This window comes from Equus asinus, chromosome 24 (genome assembly GCF_041296235.1).
Source record: "Equus asinus isolate D_3611 breed Donkey chromosome 24, EquAss-T2T_v2, whole genome shotgun sequence".
In the NCBI taxonomy this organism is placed as follows: Eukaryota; Metazoa; Chordata; class Mammalia; order Perissodactyla; family Equidae; genus Equus; species Equus asinus.
The window spans coordinates 61,556,422-61,580,570 of record NC_091813.1 but is presented as its reverse complement, the minus strand read 5'-3'; the positions used below and the strand labels follow the sequence as shown (position 1 = coordinate 61,580,570).

The 24,149-nt window shown below is 36.5% G+C and overlaps 1 protein-coding gene across 5 annotated transcripts in view; it reads right to left on the bottom strand.

Annotated features, from left to right (window-relative positions):
- Nucleotides 1-24,149, bottom strand: part of LAMA2 (laminin subunit alpha 2) — a 537,163-nt gene that overhangs the window by 362,734 nt on the left and 150,280 nt on the right. For all 5 annotated transcript variants that reach the window (XM_070496423.1, XM_070496424.1, XM_070496425.1 and 2 more), the window contains exon 4: nucleotides 3,059-3,301. In XM_070496423.1, the coding sequence (XP_070352524.1) occupies nucleotides 3,059-3,301 (243 nt within the window). The remainder of the gene's footprint in view (nucleotides 1-3,058; nucleotides 3,302-24,149) is intronic.

The window sequence follows — 24,149 nt, the reverse complement described above, 5'->3', positions numbered from 1 at the left end:
AAGAAAATCAGAGAAAAGACATACAAAGGACAATTATTAAATAGCTACCTTTTCAACATAGACAATGGAAACCAGAGGACAATTAAGTGTGTCAAAAAAGTGTGACAATTATTAAATAGCTACCTTTTCAACATAGATAGTGGAAACCAGAGGACAATTAAATGTGCAAACCTAGAATTCCATGCTCAATAAAAATATCCTTCAACAATAGAATATTTGAGGTGTATTCTGTTATAAGCCTATTTTGACCCATAGGCCATATTGGAGATGAATTTGCATGTTGGCCTTGAAACCTTTGAGATACTAAGACTTGTTTCTGGTTTCCCTGTATTCTGAGAAGTCATCTTCTCAATGTGCCTCCTTGGGCTCACCCAGGGAGGATTTACTACTCTCTCTACACCCTCCTGTTGTAGCACTTATACTATCATTTTGCATTTACTGGTTTATGTGTTTCTTTCTCTTACTTAACTGGAACGCTAGTCTCTGAGATGTTTTGGATATAAACATCTAATAATTACATTTCAGGTGGTATTCAAAAGTGCATCATTTTAAAACTAAAGGTTAATGATAGTAAGATTATTTCATAGTCACTTTTCTGGCAAACATTGGAGACAAGAATCCATTCCCATGTGTTATATTGTAAGTGATATCCAAAATTACGTAATTTTAGAACAGAAAGAGAACTTAGGACAATTTATATATTAAATTAATTCATGTATTAAAGGAATTCAATCTTAGATTAAGCGACCTGCCCAAGGTCCCCCAAGGACTGGAGCCAGGACCAGAATGCAGGCTTCCATTCTCATGTGCACTCCTCTCTACCACGATACCTCAGAATTAGGACTCTTTCTACTTAAACTGAATCTAGCATCTCTATGTCTCCTGTAAACCATTTTTGAGTTTAGCAATTATCAATTTTTTAAAAATCAACTTCTAGTCTTTACTAGAGTATGAAAGAAATGTTAACCTGGGAGTCAGGGAGCATGGATTCTTATCTCAGCCTTGATACCAGTTGAGCTGGGAGTCTTGGAGAATATCACCTACCTTCTCTGGACCTGTTTATTCCAAAAAGTAGCATGTTTCACAGAGTAAGCTATATAAAATGAAGCAGATATCCTAAAAGAGGTCTGAATTTAATTCTTATTCTTAAAAATTAGCATTCTACTTCAAGTATTTTGAACTACTTTTGGTTCCTCAACTCATCCACTTTCCTATGAAAAATAAATAAATAAGGAAACACGTCACAGAGAAAGTTAAATAAGTTGTTCTTAACAGTCACCATCAATGAGTAGTTTTTACTGAATGTCTCGAGGGAAAATAAGGTAGCCAGTTAAACAAACAAACAACATATCTGTTTGTTCCTTGTTAGCAGGTTAACATGGTCTAAAGAATGAAGAAACACCATCAATGGAGGGAAAGCATGGCTTGGAGATGTGTATGTAACACGTATGTTGCATACCTATCTAGGCACATTTTATAGTGTTGAGCCAATTTCTGAACTGGACCTTTTTTCTTAAAGGTAAAGAAAAGCTTTATAAATATTACATAATTATTAGTCTTGGATAAACACTGGATCCAGAGGAAAATAATAAAAATTCAACTCAAATTATTCTCTCTGTACTCTCTCCCTACTTCCATATCCTCAGGCCAATCTGGCCAGGAATTAGATGCCTCTGGGCACAAAGCAGATTGAACAGCTGTTTAACTCACTGCATTGACTCTGCCATTTGGCAGATTGAGATTGCTGCTGGGAGCACCATTTGGAAATTTTTTCCCCAAAACTGATATTTTTGAACATAGAATTTGAAATACAGTAAGGCACCACTATACATTCATAGAATAATAGTGCCTAAAAAGAGTGTGATAGATTTATATCAAAAATCTAACTTTCCCCCAGAAGTGTTTAAAGAGCTAACTCTAGATTGCCTGAGGTGGCCATGATAGGATACGAAAATGGGATTTCTGAACATGTGAATGCAGAACATGATACTAGCTTCAGGTGTGTGAACTAGTGAGGAGAGAATATCAAACATGAGTATAAATAGAGATATACATAAGCAGGTAGGACAAAAGGAGGAAGGCCAAGTATGCTGTGGGGACAGATTAGGGAAATATAATTAGAGAGTCCAAGAAGGTCACTCTGTCAAGGTTTGGGTATTTGAGAGGCTATCACTACTACTAACAACAACAACAACAGCTATTGTTATTATTACAGCAGCAACAACCAAAATAGTTAATGCTAACAGAGTGCTTGATGTATATGTCTGTCAGCATTACTCCAATGCTTTAAATATAATAATTCTTTTAATCTTGTTGACAATCATACGAAGTAAGAACTATTGTCACTGTTTCTAATTTATGGGAAATGAAACTGAGGCACAGAGGATTTAAGTCACTGGCTCAAGATAACACAGCTGGTAACCGGTGAAGCTATGGTTTGAATCTGTGGCTTAAAACCAATGAATGAATCTAAAATCTTAACCATAGGATAAAAGATGCTACAGAGAAGTGCAAGACTTTTAAATCAAGCATATAATTAAGCATATTAACAAAGCCTGACCAAAGGAAAGAAACCCAACTGTAGCCCTATGTGGTGACAGCAGAAAAACACACAAAGACTGAGAGAATTTCCTTTTATTTAGGTCCTTCGTGTGAATTACATTTTTCCCAAATTCACCACTTTTGTTCCCATCTTCAGAACAGAGTACACACAGATCTAACGTTTCCTTTAAAGTTTCAATCCTTTTCCAACCATTAGCAATCCTCATTGTCAGAAAAAGTCCCTTTATATGTAAAATTAATTATTGACTTTCCAACTTAAACCCATTTCCTCTTCTCTGATCTTTATTGGAGGTGGGAGACACATTCTAGATGAAAGTAGTTAAAATTCTAATCACTCTAGGTTTTTTTTCCTTTTTATTTAATAACTCATTTATATGTACTTCTGCTAAAGCCTATTTTAAAATCTCCCTGACATTAATTACTGATACATTCAAGTCTCTCTGACAGGCCTATTTTACCATCGTAAATGTACGTATGGTGAGCTTTCTCATCTTACCTCTCCATTCTCTAAGGGGTGTATCTTGGAGTAAAATGAAGTGCAGATGACCTCATCGTCTTTGGCGTATGATGGCGGGCCCGTGCGGGGATGGATGTTGTAGAGGGTGAGACACTCTGTGTCGGTCACAGCATGATACTGCCAGGGCTTGTACTCCACATCATCAAGCGAGCGTTCCAAAATCCAGTTTCCAGGCCGAGGGGAGTTAGCTGCCTTCACAATCACATACGCAATCTGGAACACCTGCGGAAGAGGGACAACGACCACATGTAACTTTGAGTTCCAACGCATTCTCAACATTTTGTATCACATGTAAGGCTCAAAGCTACAATAGATTTCATTTCAGATTTTATTCCATAACTTCATTATGTTCTCTGAAATGATTTTACTGTTACATGTTCATATTTTATACCTTTTTGCTAAGATAAGATGTTTCATTTTGACAGCCAGGCCTTTAAAAGAAATGGTTAAGATTGGATTTGAGTTCTCTAACAACTCATGGACATCATTTCACCTAATTTTTAAAGTTTCATTATAATCATGATCACAGAAAGAATTCATGACCTCCCAATTTACTTACTGTGCTGTGTTAGCATATAAAGTATGCACTAAACATTCCATGTGAGGATGGTGCTTGATAGTTTAGAAAACACGGTTACTTACGTCACCTAATCCTCGGGAAAGAACCACTTAGACGGAGTTAGTGTGGTGCAGCAAAAACAATATAGGCTTTGGAGGCACAGTTTGTGTTCAAACTGTGGTCCCAGCATTTATGTGACCTTGGGCAGAGTATTTTACTTTTCCAACTCTTAGCTTCCTTTTCTGCAAATTAAGGTCAATAACAAGTACACTACTGAGAGAAAATTTGCATTAAATGAGATAATATATGAAAAGTCCCTAGCAAAGGACTTGGGCAATCAATACTCAATAAATGTCAATTCCTCTATATCCCCAAATAGAAAATAAGGGAGAAGAAATTCTAGAACATGCAGATAACTGTTTTAAACTGGAACATATTAAATAAAAGGTGTCTGTACCTTCTATACAAGAGGTAAATATGTTAAAAAAAAGGAAATAAAGAAAGGCGTCAAGTTACTAGAAGTCAACAGAGTGACAATTGAGGGGAATGTGGCAATTTTCTATTTTCAAATCTACATAAAATTTGGAAACATGAAAAATAATATTCTGGATGTTTTGTGATAGTGCATATGTGTGTCTTTACCGATGCCGTCCAAAAGAACAACGCACAAACATTATTCAGTGACATTTAAATGTAATGCTCTGGGTAGAAAGACAGATACAAGCTAGTTGAAATTACAGGCCCACCATCCATGGATTGATAATATATTGTAATAATAAGACATACGAAAAATACACTAGTAATAAAGCAACATGGTATGTTCTGGTTAGTAAATGCTATGAGATATGAGGAGCTTGCCACTTCTAAGTTCTGGGAGATTGGGGTCATTGGAAGGGTACAACTAGGAGAACAGACCCACTACAATGTGATGAAAGGGGCTGCTGGGCTGCAGAGGATATTCTGACAGGAAAGTTCTAGAAATAAACTTTACCTGCTTCATAGTTTTGACATGAGATCTTCATGAATACATGTACAGTGTCTATGGTAAACTCTAAGGGGCTGAATTTAAAAATATGAAAATTTGCTCTGCGAGGGGTAATACAAGTGGCTTTGATGCTGCCTCTTGCGAGCTTTACTAGAATGCACTTCTACTTGTGTGCAGTGATGGGAAAATCGTGAGCCATCAAATGATTGAAAGCTGGGCTGGTAATTGCCTCTTCGGCGCAGTTGTGGAAAAACTGCTGGTTAAAATGTTGAAATGCTCCTCTATTTGTTGATAAATCGCTGCTGAGACCACCTGGTTAACCTCAGCATCCCAAGGAACAGCCAAGACAGCTGCTCTGATTGGTTTGGGCTTTGATCGTTCTGTTTTATTGAATTTGACTCCAGGCAGGAAACATTATAAATTTCTATGTACAGAGGTATACAGATAAGTATAATTGCAGATAGATATGTGTGTGCATATAAATACTTTAACATCCTTAGACATTTGGGAGAAGGATGTACATGAACTGTTGAAGCTGTGATCTCTGAGGTTTGGGAATAAGGAGTCAAGGAGAGGAGGAGAAGAGCTTTTACTTTTCATCCAATATCCTGCTATATTAATTGTAGTAACATGTCTTAGTTTTCAATAAAATTATTTTTTTAGAAAAAGCAAAATAAGTATAAGAGAAAGGACAAAAGTAGGAGTAAGATAGAACATACTCCATCAACCATTATACAAAATATCTGCTGTTTCTGCATTTTTTAGGTGTTATTCACAAGGAATTCTTTCTCTTAGACACTCCATATTCAACAACTCATGCACATGGAATTTCTGTAAAAAGAAATTCGCTGAGGAGCATCCAACTTGATTAATCTGATACAATGCAGAGAGATAGTTGTCTCTACCATAAGTAGAAAACACTCTGATCTTAATTTCTGGTAATTCTAAAGTAGTCATGACAAGGTCTGTAAAATGATAAAGAATACAAATAACTAAATTGAGAGCTCCTAAGGGCAGAGACTATAGCTTTTATATCTTTAAAGATGTCACAATCCTTATTATAACTCTTTTCAAATAGGGGGCATTCAATATTTATTAGATTTCGTTGAACAACCCAAATCAGTGTAACACGCTTCCATCTATTAACTTCTATTAACTCAACACTGTTTTTCCTGTTTGTTAGAGCTTGAATCCCAGGCAACACTAGCATATTTCATCACTTGCAAGAACTAAGACAAATATTGCTTGGATGTTCATCTTATTATCTCCCCATGAGCTGAGAAATTAAACTCTTTTACTCTCTGTTTCCCAGTGTTTCTTTTCCAAAGTCAAAACTATGGAAGAGATAACGAGATAATGAATACAAAGCAGTGCATGTTCTCTGGAAAAAAGAACTTACGTAAATATTTCAAATTCGCATCTTTCTTTCCAGAAAAAAATTGTACAGAGATATTTTTTAAATGGAGAACAAAAAGAGAAATAAAGCATGATTAGAGATTATAGGTACCCAAAAAGAAAAATAAAGATACACTAAGATTATGGATAAAGAACTTTGTTTGGAAAGCAGCTCAGCAAGCAAATATAGGAAAAGGCCAAATTCTCTCGGAGTTACAATGTGGATTTATGACTGGGGAGCTTCTGTGTTGGCTCTGGAATAATAGATGAAATCCACGAAAAAAAGTTATGCTAGAGATTCCACAGACTCTTTCTATAACTCAATAGAACAGGCAGCATTAAGTGACATGGAAAAGCAGGCACTGCCTTAGAGAATATTAGAGGAGTTCAATTTCAAAACAGTATCGCTTTTTCACTTATTTTCTACGGATTCTTTCACATTTCATGCAAAGTTAATTAAATTACTTGGCATGTAGTATTTTGAATAAACTTCTAAAAATGTGGTAGACAGCATTATTGAAAAACACAATGAACAAAAGTATGCTTTGAAGGCGTCAGAGAAAGAAGGAAAATTTAACAGTGATTTTCTAAGTAGTCCAAAATTTTAATGACCTTAATAGAATAATTCTCTAATGTACCTCTACTACTTTTATTAACTATGTCTTACATTTTCAGTATAAAGACTCTTCAAAATCAGTAGTTACAAACCTTGCTTCCAGATGAATAAAGCCTCCACCTATATGGGGTGTAACAAAGAAAGCACACCCTTCATTATAAGAAGTACAAAAATGCTGTGATGGCTAGGCTTCGATGAACCTTAGATATCTGCGCACAACACCCAAAGTTTTTTCTGATGGAGGGCCCTTTTTACAAACTTGGTGTCTGAAAAAAAATCCAAATAACTTTTGAAATAACCCCAAATATATGACATTTTACTGTAACAAAGAGAATTTTCTATTTCATTGTTCATTTGTATGTCACCTAACAAAATATCATGTAATTACTTCACTGATGCAGCACTAAATTAGATGTTCCTGCTATAACAGAGTGTTAAGAACTTAATTTCATTTAGAGTGGAACTTGAGAATAAAGTCTTTCTGACGAATCTTTTAGTCCCAAGGTAACAAGTAACATACAATGACCACCATATACAGAGATGCTTTCCAACCTTTTCTCATCATGGCCGAGATAAGATGATGTTGGTGCAGCCCTGGGGCAAAAGGAGGAGACCTCATAGCCTGAAGTGAGCAAGCTAGGAGGAAATCTGGGCACTCTCGACACTGTCCTGGGCTGAATATCTTAGCTCACCTACAACCCATGTGGAGAAGTCTGACATCCAGAACCCATTTCTAGCCCATGCATTGCTGGGTCTGGATTTTTAAAAAAATGTTCTCCGCTATGACTCTCAGGAACCCACTTTATCCAATTTCTAGGTCCTCAGAGGAAGTGGGGATCTGGGAAATGCTACCAAAGAGTATTGTGTTCTAGAGACTTTACTGAGACTTTTGAGTGTCATTGACACACAGTTAAGAGAGCCAGGTCAAGGTATGACTCCTTAATGTTGTAACAATGCCATGAGACCTCTGTTTGCTGTAGGCTGATCCCCACGAAAGTCATAAAAATATTAGTGAAGGCCACTCTCTCTCTCTATGGAAGATAACACTTATCCTTCTCACAGGACTTGATCTAAATTACTCTCCTCCATTTCTTCTGTCCTAATCGCTTAAGAGAACATGTGGCCATCTAATTTCTGCCCACTGTTGAGCTCTGCCTCTCTCCCCACATTATTGCCTGTCTTTTAACTTCTTAGAGCAAATAGTTGTCCACATAACAAAACTGCTTAATTTTGAAAGCGGTTTTGCAATATTCTAGTACCTGCTCTTGCCAATGTTATGGATTTTAACATTTCCATATGCTGTGATGCCAACTCTAATATATTTTGAAAACTCATGTGTCTTCTTAGTTCTAATAATGTGTTTGTCAAATTCCCTTATTTGTCCATATAGGTAGACAGTCTTTCAGAAAGCAATGAGAGTTACACAATACCAGAACCATAAAGGATCCCAGGAATCATGAGTTTTCAAGCTTAGCACCCATTGGAATAATTTGGGAAGTTTTATAGAAATGTGTATATGACTCTGTTAGTTGATGGATGCAGTTCATGTCATTATCTGTTCTTTCACCTGAGACCTCAAAAGAGAGAATAAAGAGCTAAAACAGAAACCAGTAACAACAAAGAGAAGAGGCTGAAGAGAGTTCACTATTTTTCTGGAAGGTCCATGAGAGTTGGCTGATCAGGGAAAGGAGAGGTCATGGCCTAAGGTACTCAGAGAGGCTGTTGCCCCCAGAGAAGTCCAGTAGAATGTCACAATGACAGGTTTGACCAGAAGCAGGGGTCAGAAGTGGGGCTGAATGTAGGCAATTCATCAGAAGTCTGGATACAACAGAGAATTCACTCAAAGACCCACCCTCAGCAAACCACATGCAACCAAGTTCTTACTCCCCAGCAAAAGTTTCTGAGCAATCGCAGAAAACAAGTGGCCCACAATAACCTTAAAAATTCTCCGAAGAGATCATCATACAGATTTTGATAATACTATTACTGGGTCTATGTTTGAATCAAGCTCCAAAAATAAAAAGCTTTTAAATGATGCTTTAAACTTTAAAAAATCAACCTGGAAATACCTCCAATTATTACATTCTGGGTGAGTTTTACGTCTCTTGTACATTTACGCTTACTTCGATAGACCCAGAATAACATGGTGGGGAGTCCAGAAGGACAGTCCCTTTTCCTGCCTGTACTTTCTCTCAGACACATTCATTTACAATAATTTCACATACTGAAATGTTTTGTAGTTGTCACTAAGTTATAACGCGCAGCTCATTTATTCTCTCCGCCCCTCCCCAAGTGTATACGTACTACAACTGCTGAGTGTGAACTTAATGAGTTGCAGGTAAGCAAATGTGCCATTGCCCCTCAGGGGAAGTGGCTCCCATGTCGCCAGAGAAACAGCAATGCTCTGCCTTCAATTAAAACAGATTTTTTATACTCATATTAAACTCATCTGAAGTTTATACATTTGAAAATGAATTACTCTACCACTTCAGAATTTCTAAGAAACAATAATCTAACGGATGACTAATGATAATCCCTTGAAGATAAAATGTTCAATTATTTGTTGAAATTGTTTTTAAAAAGGGTTTTAATCAAGACCTAACTACTCATGGGAAAGTATTTGAAGCATTTCTCTACCTCACTCTGCAGGAAAGAAAACCTCAACTTCTAGCTCTGAAAAATAACAAGTTAATTTTCAGCTCTCCCTCAGTTAATATATAAATGTAAAGCAATTTCATTTTTTCATTAAAAATATTGGTTTTGTTTTCCCCTAGAGCGAGGTAAGTTGATTATAAAGTTGACTTGGAAGAAGTGACAGCCAAGAAAACCTGAGATGGAAGAACAACGAATGGAGGGACACGCTGTTAAAAGAAAAAAGCAATGTGGAGAAAATTGCAGTAACACAAATGCTGCTGCTTATGATGAAGGAGGCCCTTTTGAACTGATGGCTCTATGGCCGCTAACGGTCATCAATGGCCACTAAAATCCCCAAAAGAGGAGCATGTGGACATGTTCTGCAGTATGATGGAAGCATGTAGCACTATCTACAAAGTACTCGTGTTAAAAAACTGGACCTGAATCAGAGCAGGTCTCTAAATTTAACTATCAGTTTACAGGTAGCAGAGGAGCATGTAAACAGCACCACAGGGATACAATGAGCAAATCCAGAATGTGAGAACCTCTATTGGACAAACAATACGGTTTCTTCAAAAAATAAATTGCAAGGAAATAAAAAATAATGAGGTTATAGCTTAAGAGAGGCTTAAGAGATACCAAACAAACGCAGTACGTGACTTCAGGTGCATCTAGATTCAATTAACCAACTGTTAAAAAATTTTGGAAGCAAATATGATGAATTTGAATACTGACTGGATATTCATTAGTATTAAAGAAATAGTAGCAATAGTATTCATTTTTAGGTGTGACAACGGTTTTGTTTACAAAAGAGCCATATCCTTCAGAGATACATACTGAAATATTTATAGAGAAAGTGAAATGCATGGCATTTGCTTCCAAATAATCTGGGGGGCGGGGTAGGGAATGGATCAGTATAGAATTGATACAAGGGTCATGAGTTAATTCTTACAGGTGGGTGTTGGGTACGTCTGGGTCTTTGGTATTCTTCCCTACACTTTTGGGTATGCCGGGAAATTCTCATAATCAGAATAAAAAAGATTACTAATACATCCCATTTTAATAAACAAATGATTCACTTTCACATAATGATTTTACCAGTACTGGTAATTTACTGCTTGCTCTTAAAGAGCAAATATTTAATGCATTTTCTTTATTATCTTGATAAATGGTTAACTCTGCTTCATACTGTGACTACATTGCATTATGAGCTCAAGAAATATATCTTAAGAATCCTTTCAAATTATTTATCAACTCTAAAGGGCACTGCAGGCCCAGAAGGTATCAAAATTTTAGTCCAGTCTTAAGAAAACTAGTAACACGAGTGAATGGAATTCAAACTGGAATGAATAAGGTCCTCCCTCAGCTTATTAATACATTTAGTGCTCCACGCTTCATTAAGTTGCTATAATTTTTAACAATGTTAGCTGTAGGTAAAACTCAGACGAGCATTTTCCTTCTTTTTTGCACTGCCCTTGACATCTAGTTTCTCCTCACATGTTTCTCTCTCATCTGAAACAATCTATGGTTTCAAAAGATTGACCTGCCTCCTGTGAACAAGCCATCGGCACAGCACGGCTCTCACGCCAGCTACTGGTAAAAGATCAGGTAGGCCGAGTCCCCCATAGAACAGGACAGTCCTTTCAATGAAGCCATCACAGAACATATATTGGTGTGAATCACAGACAATAGGAAATGTGACAGTTTAAAGCTTGCCTTCTAAAAATTATTCACCCTGGAGAAACACTCGGCATTGCTTTGTTTTTATGCTTCTATAGTTACCAGGGCAAGAAGACCCTATGCATTCTCCAATTTATGACATTGCAGACATGAATGAATCACTCTAGTTCAAAGCATGTGGGGAATAATAGCAAAGATTTGCAGTGATGAGAAGAGTTAGAAATATAATGTTAACAGTGTAGAATAACAAATCAAAGACAGAATGAAACTTTCTGATCTTGGTTCACGAATTCTTTCAACAGATCAGAGTCACTTAACACTTGTTCAATTTCAGCTATTACAAATGAAATAGCATCAGCTGTCTTTCTGCTTATATATTGTCCTACTTTCTTGTCCTCTAATGACCTTCTTAAATGTCAGCTGTACCCTGTGTTGTGGATGACTTTACTACCCCTTCCCTATTTAACCCCTTGTAGCCCTTGCACCACCCACCTACTTTAATCACTTTCAGAAGAGCCATCAGTAACCTGGTTGGAAAATTCGTTTTTTTCTCCATCTTCATCTTCTCTGAAGTCTCTACAGATTTTTTCACTATGTTGTTCTCTCCCTTTCTGAAACTCTCTTTGTTTTTGGAAAAATGATATTTATTTATAATTTAGGGATTTCCAAAAAAGAAAAATATGCTTTCCTCATGCAGCTTTTTGCCTAAAATGGAAAGAAAACAATGGGAGAGGAGGGCCTGAAGACAGAAGGAGTATTCAGAAGACAGCGCTTCCGAATTTCTCTCCAAGCCCTGGGTGGGTGCTCCCGCTGCGGTCCTTTTTAATTCGGGTTTCCTTAACAAAGATGTGTCCCAATGTTCTATTTCCTAATAATCTTTTCCTTGAGGAAAGTAACATTTTATTTAGTGCCTAGTTTTTGCCAGGCACCTCAGCATACAGAAGATTGTTTCTGCTAACAAGAATCCTATGAGATAAGTAGGAACTAATTAGAAAATTGAAATGACAGTGGATAGGTGTGGTAGACAGAATAATGACCCCTCAAAGATGTCCATATCTTAATCCTTGGAACCTGTGAGTATGTTACCTTACCTGGCAAAGAGGACGTTGCAGATATGATTTAGTTAAAGGCCATGAGATGAGAGATAACCCTAGATTATCTGAGTGAGTCCAATGTAATCATAAGGTCCTTAAACATAGAAGAGGGAAGTAGCAGAGGAGGTTGGAGTGATGGAACACGAGAAGGACTCAACCCATTTCTGGCTTTGAAGATGGAGGAAGAGGCCATTAACCAAGGAATGCTGGTGGCCTGTAGAAGCTGTAAAAATCAAGGAAGTGGATTCTCCTGCGGAGCCTCCAGAAGCAAATGTACCCTGCCCACATCTGGATTTTAGCCCAGAAAGGTGCATGTCAGACTTCTCACTTATTAACTGTAAGATAATAAACTGTGTTGTTTTAAGCCACTAAATTTGTGGTAATCTATTATGGCAGTAATGGAAAACCAATACACTAGTTGACTTGTTTCACTTCATGTAACTAGCAAATTATGGAGCAAGTTATAGATCCAGTTGTGTGTAATTTTGCTTTTTGCATAATAATACCTTCCATGTCCATGAATATTTCAACTAACTCCTTTAAAGATAATTCTCACATCTCAATTTCTAACCTAACCAGATTCTCCCATCCCATTTTATATTTCTAACTAACAACTGAACATCCCTTATGACAATTTATTTTTGCTTTATAAAGAAGCAATTTTGCCCTTGTTTTAACAGCAAAACTAAAAACTATAATTTGTTAGCAGTAGAAACTGTAGAATATTCTATAAATGCTTTTTAATGCCTTACACATAATAGATTCTCAATTATTTTTTAAATTCAGTTGAATATGTGATCAAAAATGGAATGCCACCTCTGATATGATTTAAGGGACCTCTGGGCTGATCTCTACAAGTACCGAGAGGGTGAACGTCCCTATCCACCACACAACATTGATAGGTACAGATGACACATCCCTCATTAGTGACAGAGGGAAAGTCTACCAGGATAACAATCTGAAATATGTCTAAGTCACATATTCTCCCTGTGTACTGAAAATTTGCAAAAGGGAGAATTCTGCCAAGGTTTGTGAAGCTGGCTTTTACCCCAAATTTTAAAGAGGTGATCTCATTTGCTGGTGAAGTGTCTAAATGAAATGAAAAACAAGAAAGCAGCAGAACCCGATGTCATTCCAGCTGCAATTTAAAAATCAGGATAGGAGATGACACTCAAATAAAGAGACAGTAGCCCCCCCCTTATCCATGGGGGATATCTTCCCAGACCCCAGTAGACGCCTGAAACCATGGATAGTACCAAATCCTACATACATTATATTTTTTCCTATATACATACCTATGATAAAATTAACAAATTAGGTACAGTAAGAGATTAACAAGAATAACTCATAATAAAATAGAACAATTATAACAGTTTACTGTAATAAAAGTTACTGTAGATCTTAGCAACCTTGGCTTATGATTTTTTTTCTTTCCTTATTAAGCCAAGAAATTTAACCTTTGCACTTAAAGGAAGCTCTTTCCAGCCTCTCTGTGGCATAGCCAAATTGCCAGAATCACTACTCCCGCGCTTTGGAGCTATTATTAAGTACAATAAGGATGACTTGAACGCAAGCACTGTGACAGCACCACAGTTGATCTGATAATCGAGATGGCCACTAAGTGACTAGTGGGCGAGTAGTATATACACTGTGGATCTACTGGACGAAGGGATGATTCATGTCCCAGGTAGAGTGGAGCTGGAGGGCTCAAGATTTCATCACTCTACTCAGAACAGGGAGCAATTTAAACTTATTAATTGTATATTTCTGGAATTTTCCATTTCATATTTCAGACTGTGGTTGACCAAAGGTAACTGAAACCATGGAAAGTGAAACCATGAATAAGGGAGGACTACTGTGTAGATATTTTCTAAAACCTGAGTGTCAAAAAATTATGACAAATATGTCTGAAAAACTACAATTTTAAGAGGACATATGATAAAATTCTTACAACCACCACCCTGCATATTCTTCAATCTCTGTATTCCGCCTAAATTTCAACTGCTTCTTTTTGAGATAGAAAAACAGTAAATTATGACATAACTTTGGTCATGCCGAGTCAAAAATGACACGTGAAGAGCTGAGAGCTGGATTTCCAAAGCTCAGAAAGGATCTGTAGCACACACAGACAACACCGAGAGAGCATCTTCTCTATGGCCCCTTCACAAACAAGTGTTTTGCTTTGTGAGCATCTTTGACTGCTCATGGACTTCCCAAAGCTCTCCATGTAGGACTAATTCATTGCTTGCACCAAAGTAAAAAGTCTTTCTTTTATACCCTCACTACTAGAGAAAATCAAGTCTAGTCAAACTAGGACTCATGGTACAGGAGGGGAAAACAAAAGCTTAAAAGTGACGTAGAACAATTTTCTAACATTGAAATCCTTCCCATTAAGCTGATTATGAATGTCACAAAAAGTCATGTTTAAAGTTGTCCAGGAAAAGAACAACTGATTTTGGATGCTTTCTGTAGTACCAAATGTCCTGCTGTGAGCATTCTATCAGCTCTTAACATGATCAGTTTATATAAAAGCCTTCACTAGAAAAACTCTACATGCATTTCCATTTAGAGTACTTCAAAATGTTGTCGTATTCTGATGCTGAAATCACTATTCAATAGAACACTTAATCACAATGTCTAGAAACAAGTCACAAAGAACAGTATGTCTTTAGGAAACAGGAGCAGTATTTCACCAATATGGAATCAAGCTCTTTCTCATTTGTGATACCGAAGGCATAAAACATAATGCGTGGGCTTCTTGAGAAGCTTGATTGACTACAATTACTCAACATCAAATGGTAAAGCACAAGATCATCAATAGTTAAATTTGACACTGTAAATTGAATCCATCTAAACAGCAGAGGAGGCCATTCTCCCATTGCTTACCTGTTCAGCAGAATACACCATTAAGTATCATCACAAATAGAAGTGCAGAAGAGCCATATGACTATTAAAATTTTGAGTCTAATCCTTTTTGTGTCTAGGTCATTTTAAAATAATAATGTAAACCAAAACAAGGTCATGATTTGAATTGCAGACATTCTTGTTGTGAACATTTCAGACATGCATCAAACGCTTAAAGTACACAGCACACTAGAATAGCTTCAGATCAATTTTTGCAGACTAAACAGAAATGAAATTATTTAAATATGAAAAGATTGCATTTAAACGTCTACATTCTCAGTAATCTCTTTAGGGAGGTTTAAGAGAGAATATTCAAATGGGGATTTGGTGGCTCCTTGATTAAGACGGGTAAGAAGGACAGTTACCTCTGCAGTCAAATTTGCTTTAGCTAATATTACTCTCATCTTTTTTTCCCAAGATTCCTATTACAGATTCTAAAATTCTGCACTTCCATCATATTTTAAAGAGCCACAGAGTGATATATTAATAAGTTCACTGATTCATTTATTCTACAAAAATAATTGAGCAACACATTATTTATCATGCCAGACTTTAACCTAAGTGTTGAAATAGTGGTGAAGATAACAAAGTTTCTCTCTCACAGGGATTATATTCCCCATGACAGGTAAGATATCAGCTGCGTGCTGGAGTCAGCTCGTGCTGGCTTTCAAAAGCCAATTGTTGGTGAGGATGTGGAGAAAAGGGAACCCTGGTACACTGTTGGTGGGAGTGTAAATTCGTTCAACCACTATGAAAAACAATATAGAGGATCATCAAAAGATTAAATATAGATCTACCATATAATCCAGCAATTCCACTTCTGAGCATATACCCAAAGGAATTGAAAACAAGATATCGAAGAGATATATGCACATCCATGTTTATTGCAGTGTTATTCACAATAGTCAAGATATGGAAACAACCTAAGAGCACATCAATGGATGAATGCTTAAAGAAGATATAGTGTATATAGATCTATTTTGAAACTTTTACCTGAGAGAAACAGAGACAGAGACAAAGAGAAATTAGTATCAGTAGATAAATATCTTCTAATTGGAGGTAAAATCTACCTGAGTCCTCACTCCCATCTATCCTTATAATTCACCTGGCAAGAGTCATTTGGTTTTGAGAGTTTTGTTTTGTTTTGCTTTGCTTTGGTTTTATTATTGTAATGAATACAGAATGAAGAAAGGGGATTGTAAATAATGCAATGGTAAACTTAGTTGTTGTTAGCGCCCTCGAGTAGATTCCAATTCCTAGCGACCTGTGGACAGCAGAGCAGAGCCCTGCTCAGTCCTTTTGCGCCATCCTCTCACCTTCCAGAGCTATATCAGGCATTGCTCCACTGCAATTCATGGGGTTTTCAAGGCCAATTTTTTTGGAAGTGGGTGGCCAGGTCCTTCTTCCTAGTCTGTCCTAGTCTGGAAGCTCAGTTGAGACCTGTCCACCATGGATGACCCTGCTGGCGTTTGAACTACTGGTAGCATAGCTTTCAGCATCACAACGCCACAGTACGACAACCAAGAGATGGGTGGTGTGGTTCCCTGACCAAGACATGAACCTGGGCCACGGCACTCTTAAATCTTAACTACTAGACCACCAGGGCTGGCTCAATGGTACAATACATTTTTTAAAATATTTAATCATGGATAGAGATTTATTACTTGTTATGAAAAGTCATAGTGCTTGCTCCCATGATATTGGCAGGTAAAGTCCGTGTTGTTCCCTAAGATCCTGCTAAGTGTTCTGTCTCACTTCTACGACCCTTGCACTTCAGGGAGTCCACAATCCCAAGGAGGTCTGGAAGTAGGAGCTCCATGAGACCATAGGTTTGCAATTTAAGTTTTAAGTAACTAAATTGCAAATGCTATATAATTATATGAAGATGATATTAATAATATAACATTCAGTTAACAAAACACACTTGAAAAGGGCATAAAATTTTATCTACATTATGCCAACAATTTAATTTTCATGAGTATTTGTGTGTGCACACGTGTATGTGTTGTGTATGTGTCTGTGTGTCTGTGCGCGCAGAAGAGAACTGAAAGGAAACAAACTCAAATGTTAACGCTGTTAACTAACTTGTATAAGACAACAAAGCGGAATCTATCGAAAAGTTAGTTCATGAGAAAAAAAAAGTCCATAAATATAGCTAGGCTTGCTATGAAACCTAAGTAAAAAATCACAAGATTTACATGGGGAAAACAGCCTGTAGGAAAGGACCAATGGAAAAACCAAATGTTTCAAGAATAAAATTAAAAGTACTCATTTACAACCATACCAAAAACAGTAAAATGTAATGATTTTAAAGAGATAAAGAAAAAGATGTTTGATGAAAGGTATTTTTATATCAGCATGTAGTTCACGAATTATTTTGGAATTAAAAGTTTTAATAAGGGACCAGCCCAGTGGCATAGCCGTTGTTTTCATGCTCTGTTTCAGCAGCCGAGGGGTTCTCAGGTTCAGATCCTGGGTGCAGACCTACACACCGCTCATCAAGCCATGCTGTGGTGGCATCCCACATACAAAATGGGGGAAGATGGACACAGATGTTAGCTCAGGGCCACTCTTCCTCAAGCAAAAAGAGGAAGACTGGGCAATGGGTGTTAGTTCAGGGTCAATATTCCTCGCCAAAAAAAAGAAAAAAGTTTTAATGAAAATCAGGAAACTTAAAGCTAGTCAATACAGTCAATATTCTAACAGGGAATAAAGATTACTCTCAGGAAACTGAATAGCCAAGTTTAGGAAAGACAATAAATAAGAGGCTTACTTTTTACAATGTAGAATATCAACTACTGTAAGTGTGTTCCCCAAACAGAATCCTCACATTTTGTAATCAACTGATACAAGTGTTTTTTGTTGAAAGTGAACCCTTTTGGAAACTTGAAAGTGGCCTCTTACTGGAGAAATAGCACATTACATCCTAATTTTATTGGATGCTTAAAAGATTTAGATTACTGAAAAATTGAGTTAAGTCTAAGAGGTTCTATTAGCAATTTATGCTATTCCTGAGCAAGGGAAAATTTATGTAACTTATTATAGAAGAGTGAGATAATATAATTAAGAAAGTAATGTCTTAGAAACACAGAGAAGAAAGCTCAGAGACCATAAGATTCAGCAAAGCTGTCCATTTACTCAAAAGCTATTTATTGGGTATCTATCTACTATATGCCAGTCACCAGCAACCACTTAAGTACTAGGCAAGTAATGAAAATTCATAAAGAAATTATCGAGAACTCTTACATATTTCTACATTTAAATAGTATAATATGCAATTGTGGCTTGTAATCCAATCATCCAGTCCTAATTTCATTTCAAGTATAAAATACTATTTTGTCAAAGTTCTCACCATGTTTTTAAGAATATTTTGATTGAAATATGTGACTTTAAGAAACCCCAAATATTTGACATACGGATTAAACGAGTTTTTAATAACCAATTTTGTTCTAGCAAGTTGTTTTAGCACATTAACCCTCATTTTCTACATTTGACAATGACATAAAAAGCATGTGATTTCTTGTGTTTAAAAAATTATACTTATTTTCTATGTCTTCAGAAATGTTTCTCTTGTAAAATTTAAAGTATGGAATTCTACTTCATGTCTATGAGCAAAAAGGACTTTCAAAGCTATCTCGATATGTAAACATCCAGGCAGACTTTCATTGTGATTACTGGAGAGAAGTTAAATACCCTTCCTTAGGAAAATCAATGAATCACACTAAAAATGAAGAAATAAGGATTTAAACTTCTGGAAATCATTTTGACCAAATTGGATCAATGATAATCATTCCCCAGTCTTCTAAGCATAGTGTTTAGTCCGTTGCAATTGTAATTGCCTAAAGAATGTTCTTATCAAAGGCCCACAAATTCTGCATGATTCGTTAAAGGAGAAGTACTTAAATTGACCAATGAACGGCACTTCATGACACAATAACTCTCTCCAAAACATTTTGAGAAGGTCAAGAACACAGATGGAGATTAAAATAGTCAACTCAATATTTCAAGTTCTATCTATACATATATGTTAGAGGTTAGTAATATTTTTGGTAATCCTAAATTTTAATTTAGAGGTAGAGTTTTTCAGTTTAATCCTTTTTTTATATTAATTTAGTCTTGTTTTTAGTGAGATAACAGTTACTGGCATGTATACATGCCAAAGTAAATAGTATGCAGCAGAGAAGCCCTGATGCTCTTAATTCCTTCAAGATTCGGGTGAGGAATTAAGTTGCATGAATGTCTATTTGGAGTACAGAGGGCAGGCTCTAAAAATGGAGAGAACTGTGTTTGGACTAGCTCTATTGCTTGCCAGTTGTAAAATTTTGATCAAGTTGCTAAATCTCTCTGATGTAAAATCTTCCCATCTATAATAGCATCTTTCTTATAGAGTTGAAGAAACCTCAGAAGATGATTTATGTGAAACATTTTGCCCAGTGTCTAGGACAAAATAGCTTTCCAAAAAGTGCCAGTGCCAACTCCCTAGAGACAAAAGTGCCTTGTTGCATTTCTAAACACAAGTACTCTACGTATTATATTTATATTATGAAAATCATAATTTACACAAATAATAAATAAAACAGTTCACTTCCTAACTGAGTCTTTGAGCTGTTGTTGGCCTTTTGTTGATGACACATTTCAGCAAGCTGAGCAAAACTGTCCAGGATTTAACTTCCTCTAATTTTTGTAATGTAATTTTTGTGTCTTTCATGTTTCAAGATTTCCACACTTTCCATGGGCACTCTTCACTGCTGTTCTTTCCAACAGCATATGGTCTACAAGTTATTATATATCTCTCAGAATGATTTATGGCAAGTTATCTCAAGAAAGATTAGAGAGCTGTGAAAGAAAATCTGAACCGCTACCACCTCACACCCATTAGGATAGCAACTATCAAAAAAATGCAGAAAGTAAGTATTAGTGACGGTGTGCAAAAATTGGAACCTTGATGCACTGTTGGCAGGAATGTAAAATGGTGTAGCTGCTATGGAAAACTATGGTGGTTCCTCAAAAAATTAAGAATAAAATTAGCATATTGTCCAGCAATTCCACTTCTGGGTATATAACCAAAAAGAACAAAAACAAGGACTCAGATATTCGTATACTTATGTTCATAGCAGCATTATTCACAATAGTCAAAATGGGGAAGCAACCTCAGTGTCTTTGGATGGATGAATGGATAGACAAACAAACTGTGGTACATACATACAATGGAATATGATTCAGCCTTAAAAAGGAAGGGCATTCTGACACACGCTACAATATGGAAGGACCTGGAGTACATTATACTGTGTGAAATAAGCCAGTCACAAAAAGACAAATATTGTATGATTTCACTTACATGAGGTACCTAGAGTAGTCAAACTCAGAGAAACAGAAAGCAGAATGGTGGTTGCTAGTGGCTGGAAGGAAGGGGAAATGGGGAGTTATTATTTAATGGTTATAGAGTTTCGGTTTGGAAAATGAAAAGAGTTCTGGAGCTGGATGGTGGTGACAGCAGCACAATGTTAATGTACTTAATGCCACTGAACTATACACTTAAAAATAGTTAAGATGGCAAATTTTATATTTTGTAGATTTTACTATAATTTTTAAAAAATGAACCATAACATACTCCTAGAGGTTGACCATAAGTGAAAATGTGGTCCAAAGTGTTAACTACTGTTTGAGTTGAGAAGAAAAGGATAATATTTAATACAGTGGTACTGAGGAACATACAGTCTTTTTTTAAAGAAAGTGAAAAATTTTGTTGATTGTCAGAGAGTACAATGATGTGGATAAAAACAACAACTTTCAGAAAAAGAATCTTTCTGAAATATCAAAAGGCAATGTAAGAAATCGGATGAAATAGGAGGCCCTATGAGGTTCTCTTAAAAGAAAGATATATAGGGTGCTGCGCATTACACAGGAGGACTCCATGTCACGTACACAGAGTAACACACTCCTGTAGTCAGCTTGTTTGTATCACCCTCAGATTCATATATTGAAATCCTAATCCTCAAGTGACGGTATTAGGAAATGAAGCCTTTGGGATGTGATTAGGTCATGAAGTCAGGGCCCTTATGATTGGGATTAGTGCCCTTATATAAGACACCTGACAGAGCGCCCTCGTCCCTTCTGCCATGTGAGGCTACAATGAGGAGTCTCGGGCTTCCAGCCTCTAGAACTGTCAGAAATAAGTTTCTGCTGTTTATAAGCCACCCAGTCTACGGTTTTTTGTTATAGCAGCCTGAACGAACCAAGACACATGCCTACTCAATATCTTCTCCTCTGTGTCTGGGAATATACCCACATTTATCTAGATACATATATAAAATGGTGGCAGGGCCACTTGAAATCTCATAACAGCAAGTGGAGGTATGTTAATCACGACATCAGGATATTATCTATTTACAAACAAAATTCTGTGAAATCTCAGTTATGTGTATTACAATAAAATAAACGGGAATCTTAGAGTGGAATCTATCTTGTGACCAGTTTAATTTTCTTGAGTATATTCCAAAATCAGTGGGAAATATCTTTTCACTTTCTTCCTCCATTTCTTGGTTTTTCTCTTTCATTGTATAAACATTGCCATATTTCCAGCATCACTAATCAAATGAATTATTCTCCACACTGACGAGTGAAAAGCTGATCATTTGAAATGAATTCATTGACAGAGGTGGCAGTGAGGATGATGATGAGGCAAAAATGGAAATTGTATTTAAATATTATTACTGAGCAAGTCACATATTCCAGCCCACTAATGCAAGATTTTAGCACAGAAATCGTAAATTCTATGAAGGAAAATAGCTAAATTAAGTATTTACTCTCTATTTTGAAGATTATCCATCTTTGCTTCCCAACCTGCCTTATTAAATTAATATAATCATAATGACCCAAAGCAGAGAGGCAACTGCTCATTAGTGTTTTGGACTATCTCCCTGGTTACACTGCATTATGAGGCTGATTTTTCTTTTCGTCGAGTTCATTGTTTCAGCTAATTTGAGATTAATCTACCACAACCTTCCAACAGTAAACTTGGCTGAAAAGCCACATTAAAACATTTGTAAAAACAAACAAAACTGAGGTATTTTGACAGAGAATATATTACTTCTAATATTTAGACACAATCTGGCTAATAAGTAAAGGATGTTATAATCTATTTTTTATACAGTTTTGTTAACTGTTACCTTAATTCAAAAATTACACAATCAACATTTGCATGTCTAAATAAATAAATGGAACACTGACAGGTGTTGCTGTGATGGAAGCTTGCAAATTAAATCTCAGTGTTTAGAGCCATTCCGCTTGTATTAAAGATTCCCTAATAGAAGAAAATACGATCACTCATTGAAATTTAATATTTTTTTCTATATTCTGATATTTACAACACTTGAGTGGTTCAGTATGTCCCTCTCAGCAGCTACACTGCCCCAGTTGACCACTCCCTCTTCCTTGATACATTTTATCTTCGCTTCTCCGATTTCACTTTCCTCTCCTCCTACTCCACTCACCCCTAAAATTGAAGTACCTAGGATTCAATTTTAGGACCTTGTTTTAACTCTACTTTCTTTCTAGGCGATCTTAAACAGGGCCTTAGTGTGAAATACGATTTCTTTGCAGTGATATCCAAATTCATTTCACTAGCTCTAGTCTCTCCCCTTAACTCCAGACTCATAAATCCAACTGTCTCTTTAATATTTCCACTTGGACAGCATTTCAAACATACCATGTTAAAACAGAGCCCTTGTTTACTGCCTAGTATCTCCATCTTGCTTCTCCTTCAATCTACACAATCTCAGTAAAATAAATTTCTTCAGGCCCAAATTCTAGGAGTCAACATCTTCGTCTCACTCTCTACATCCATTCCACCATCAAATGTAGTCAAGTCAACTTTCACATTAAACTCCAACCTACCATTCCGTCCATCTCCGTCCACTACTACCACCTTAGTCCAGGTCACCATCATCTCTTAGCTGGAATATTGCAGTGATTTCCTAACTGCCACCTAGTTTTCACTCTTGTTTCACTACACTCCTTCTCCATTTAGCAGGCAGAGTAATATTTCTAACAACACAAATAAAATCATGTTACTCCTTGCTTAAATCCTGCTGCAGGTCTCTCATTACACTCAGAATTAAATCGCACTCCTTATCATGACTGACTACTCCCTACATGAACTAAGTAGACCCAGACATCTCGCCGACATCATCTCACACACCCTTTGTTCTTCATCACTGCATTCCAGGCACACTGGCCTTCTTTCCATTCCTCATCATACCAAATTTGTTCCTGCCTGAGATAAACTTTACTCAGCTTTTTCTGTGACTGGCAGCTTTTGTTATCCAATTCTCAGCTCAAATGTCATTTTCTCAAAAATGCATAGATAGAAAATACAAATAAAGTAGTTCCTTTTATCATTCTCTATCATATTATCCTCTTTTGTTTTTTTCCATGATGCTTTCACTATTGTAAACTATTTACTTAATTTTCCATGTCTCTTCTCTCTCCCCAGCACCACCCTCCACCCCCCGAATTAGAATGTAAAGACCTGGAAAATAAGGACTTCTGTCTCCTTCATGGCCAGACTTTCAGGCTTTGAACAGTGCCTGCCAAGTAGTAGTTGCTTGGTAAATATTTGTCAAATGTATTATTGTTAAATGATTTTCTTAGGTATTATTCAAGGCAGATACCATAGGAAGTATGGTGCTCTCTGCTGACGATAGTCCCTACTTTGTTCAGGACTAATTTAGATGACAATTTCATGCATCTCAGATTTTCCAGGATGATCTTAATTTTAAATATTCTTTCCTGCTTTCTTCGTAACCCATAAAAATATTCCAATATTTTATTATTGAAGCAATAGTTCATACTATTTCTTAAATTTACAAAAAAAATGAAAGAAAAAGTCTCATTAGATAATATGCTCTGATTTGGGTTTTAAAAAGCACGAGTAAAACAAATCCATATTTTCTCTCAGAGAGAAAAACTATAAAAGCTGAATAAAACACTAAAAACAGCTGTTTGAAGGCATCAGAGAGCCACCAATGCAGCCAGACCTGATTACAGGGTTACAGCTCAGGACGAGCTGGCCATTTTCCTCTGAGGGTGGTCACGGATTTGCTGAGAGGTGAATAGAGGTTCACAGGGAAAGCTACACCCTAGAGCTTTCATCAGTCTCACAGGGTGAGAAGATAAACGTTGGGGTTCAGGGCTATGATGTC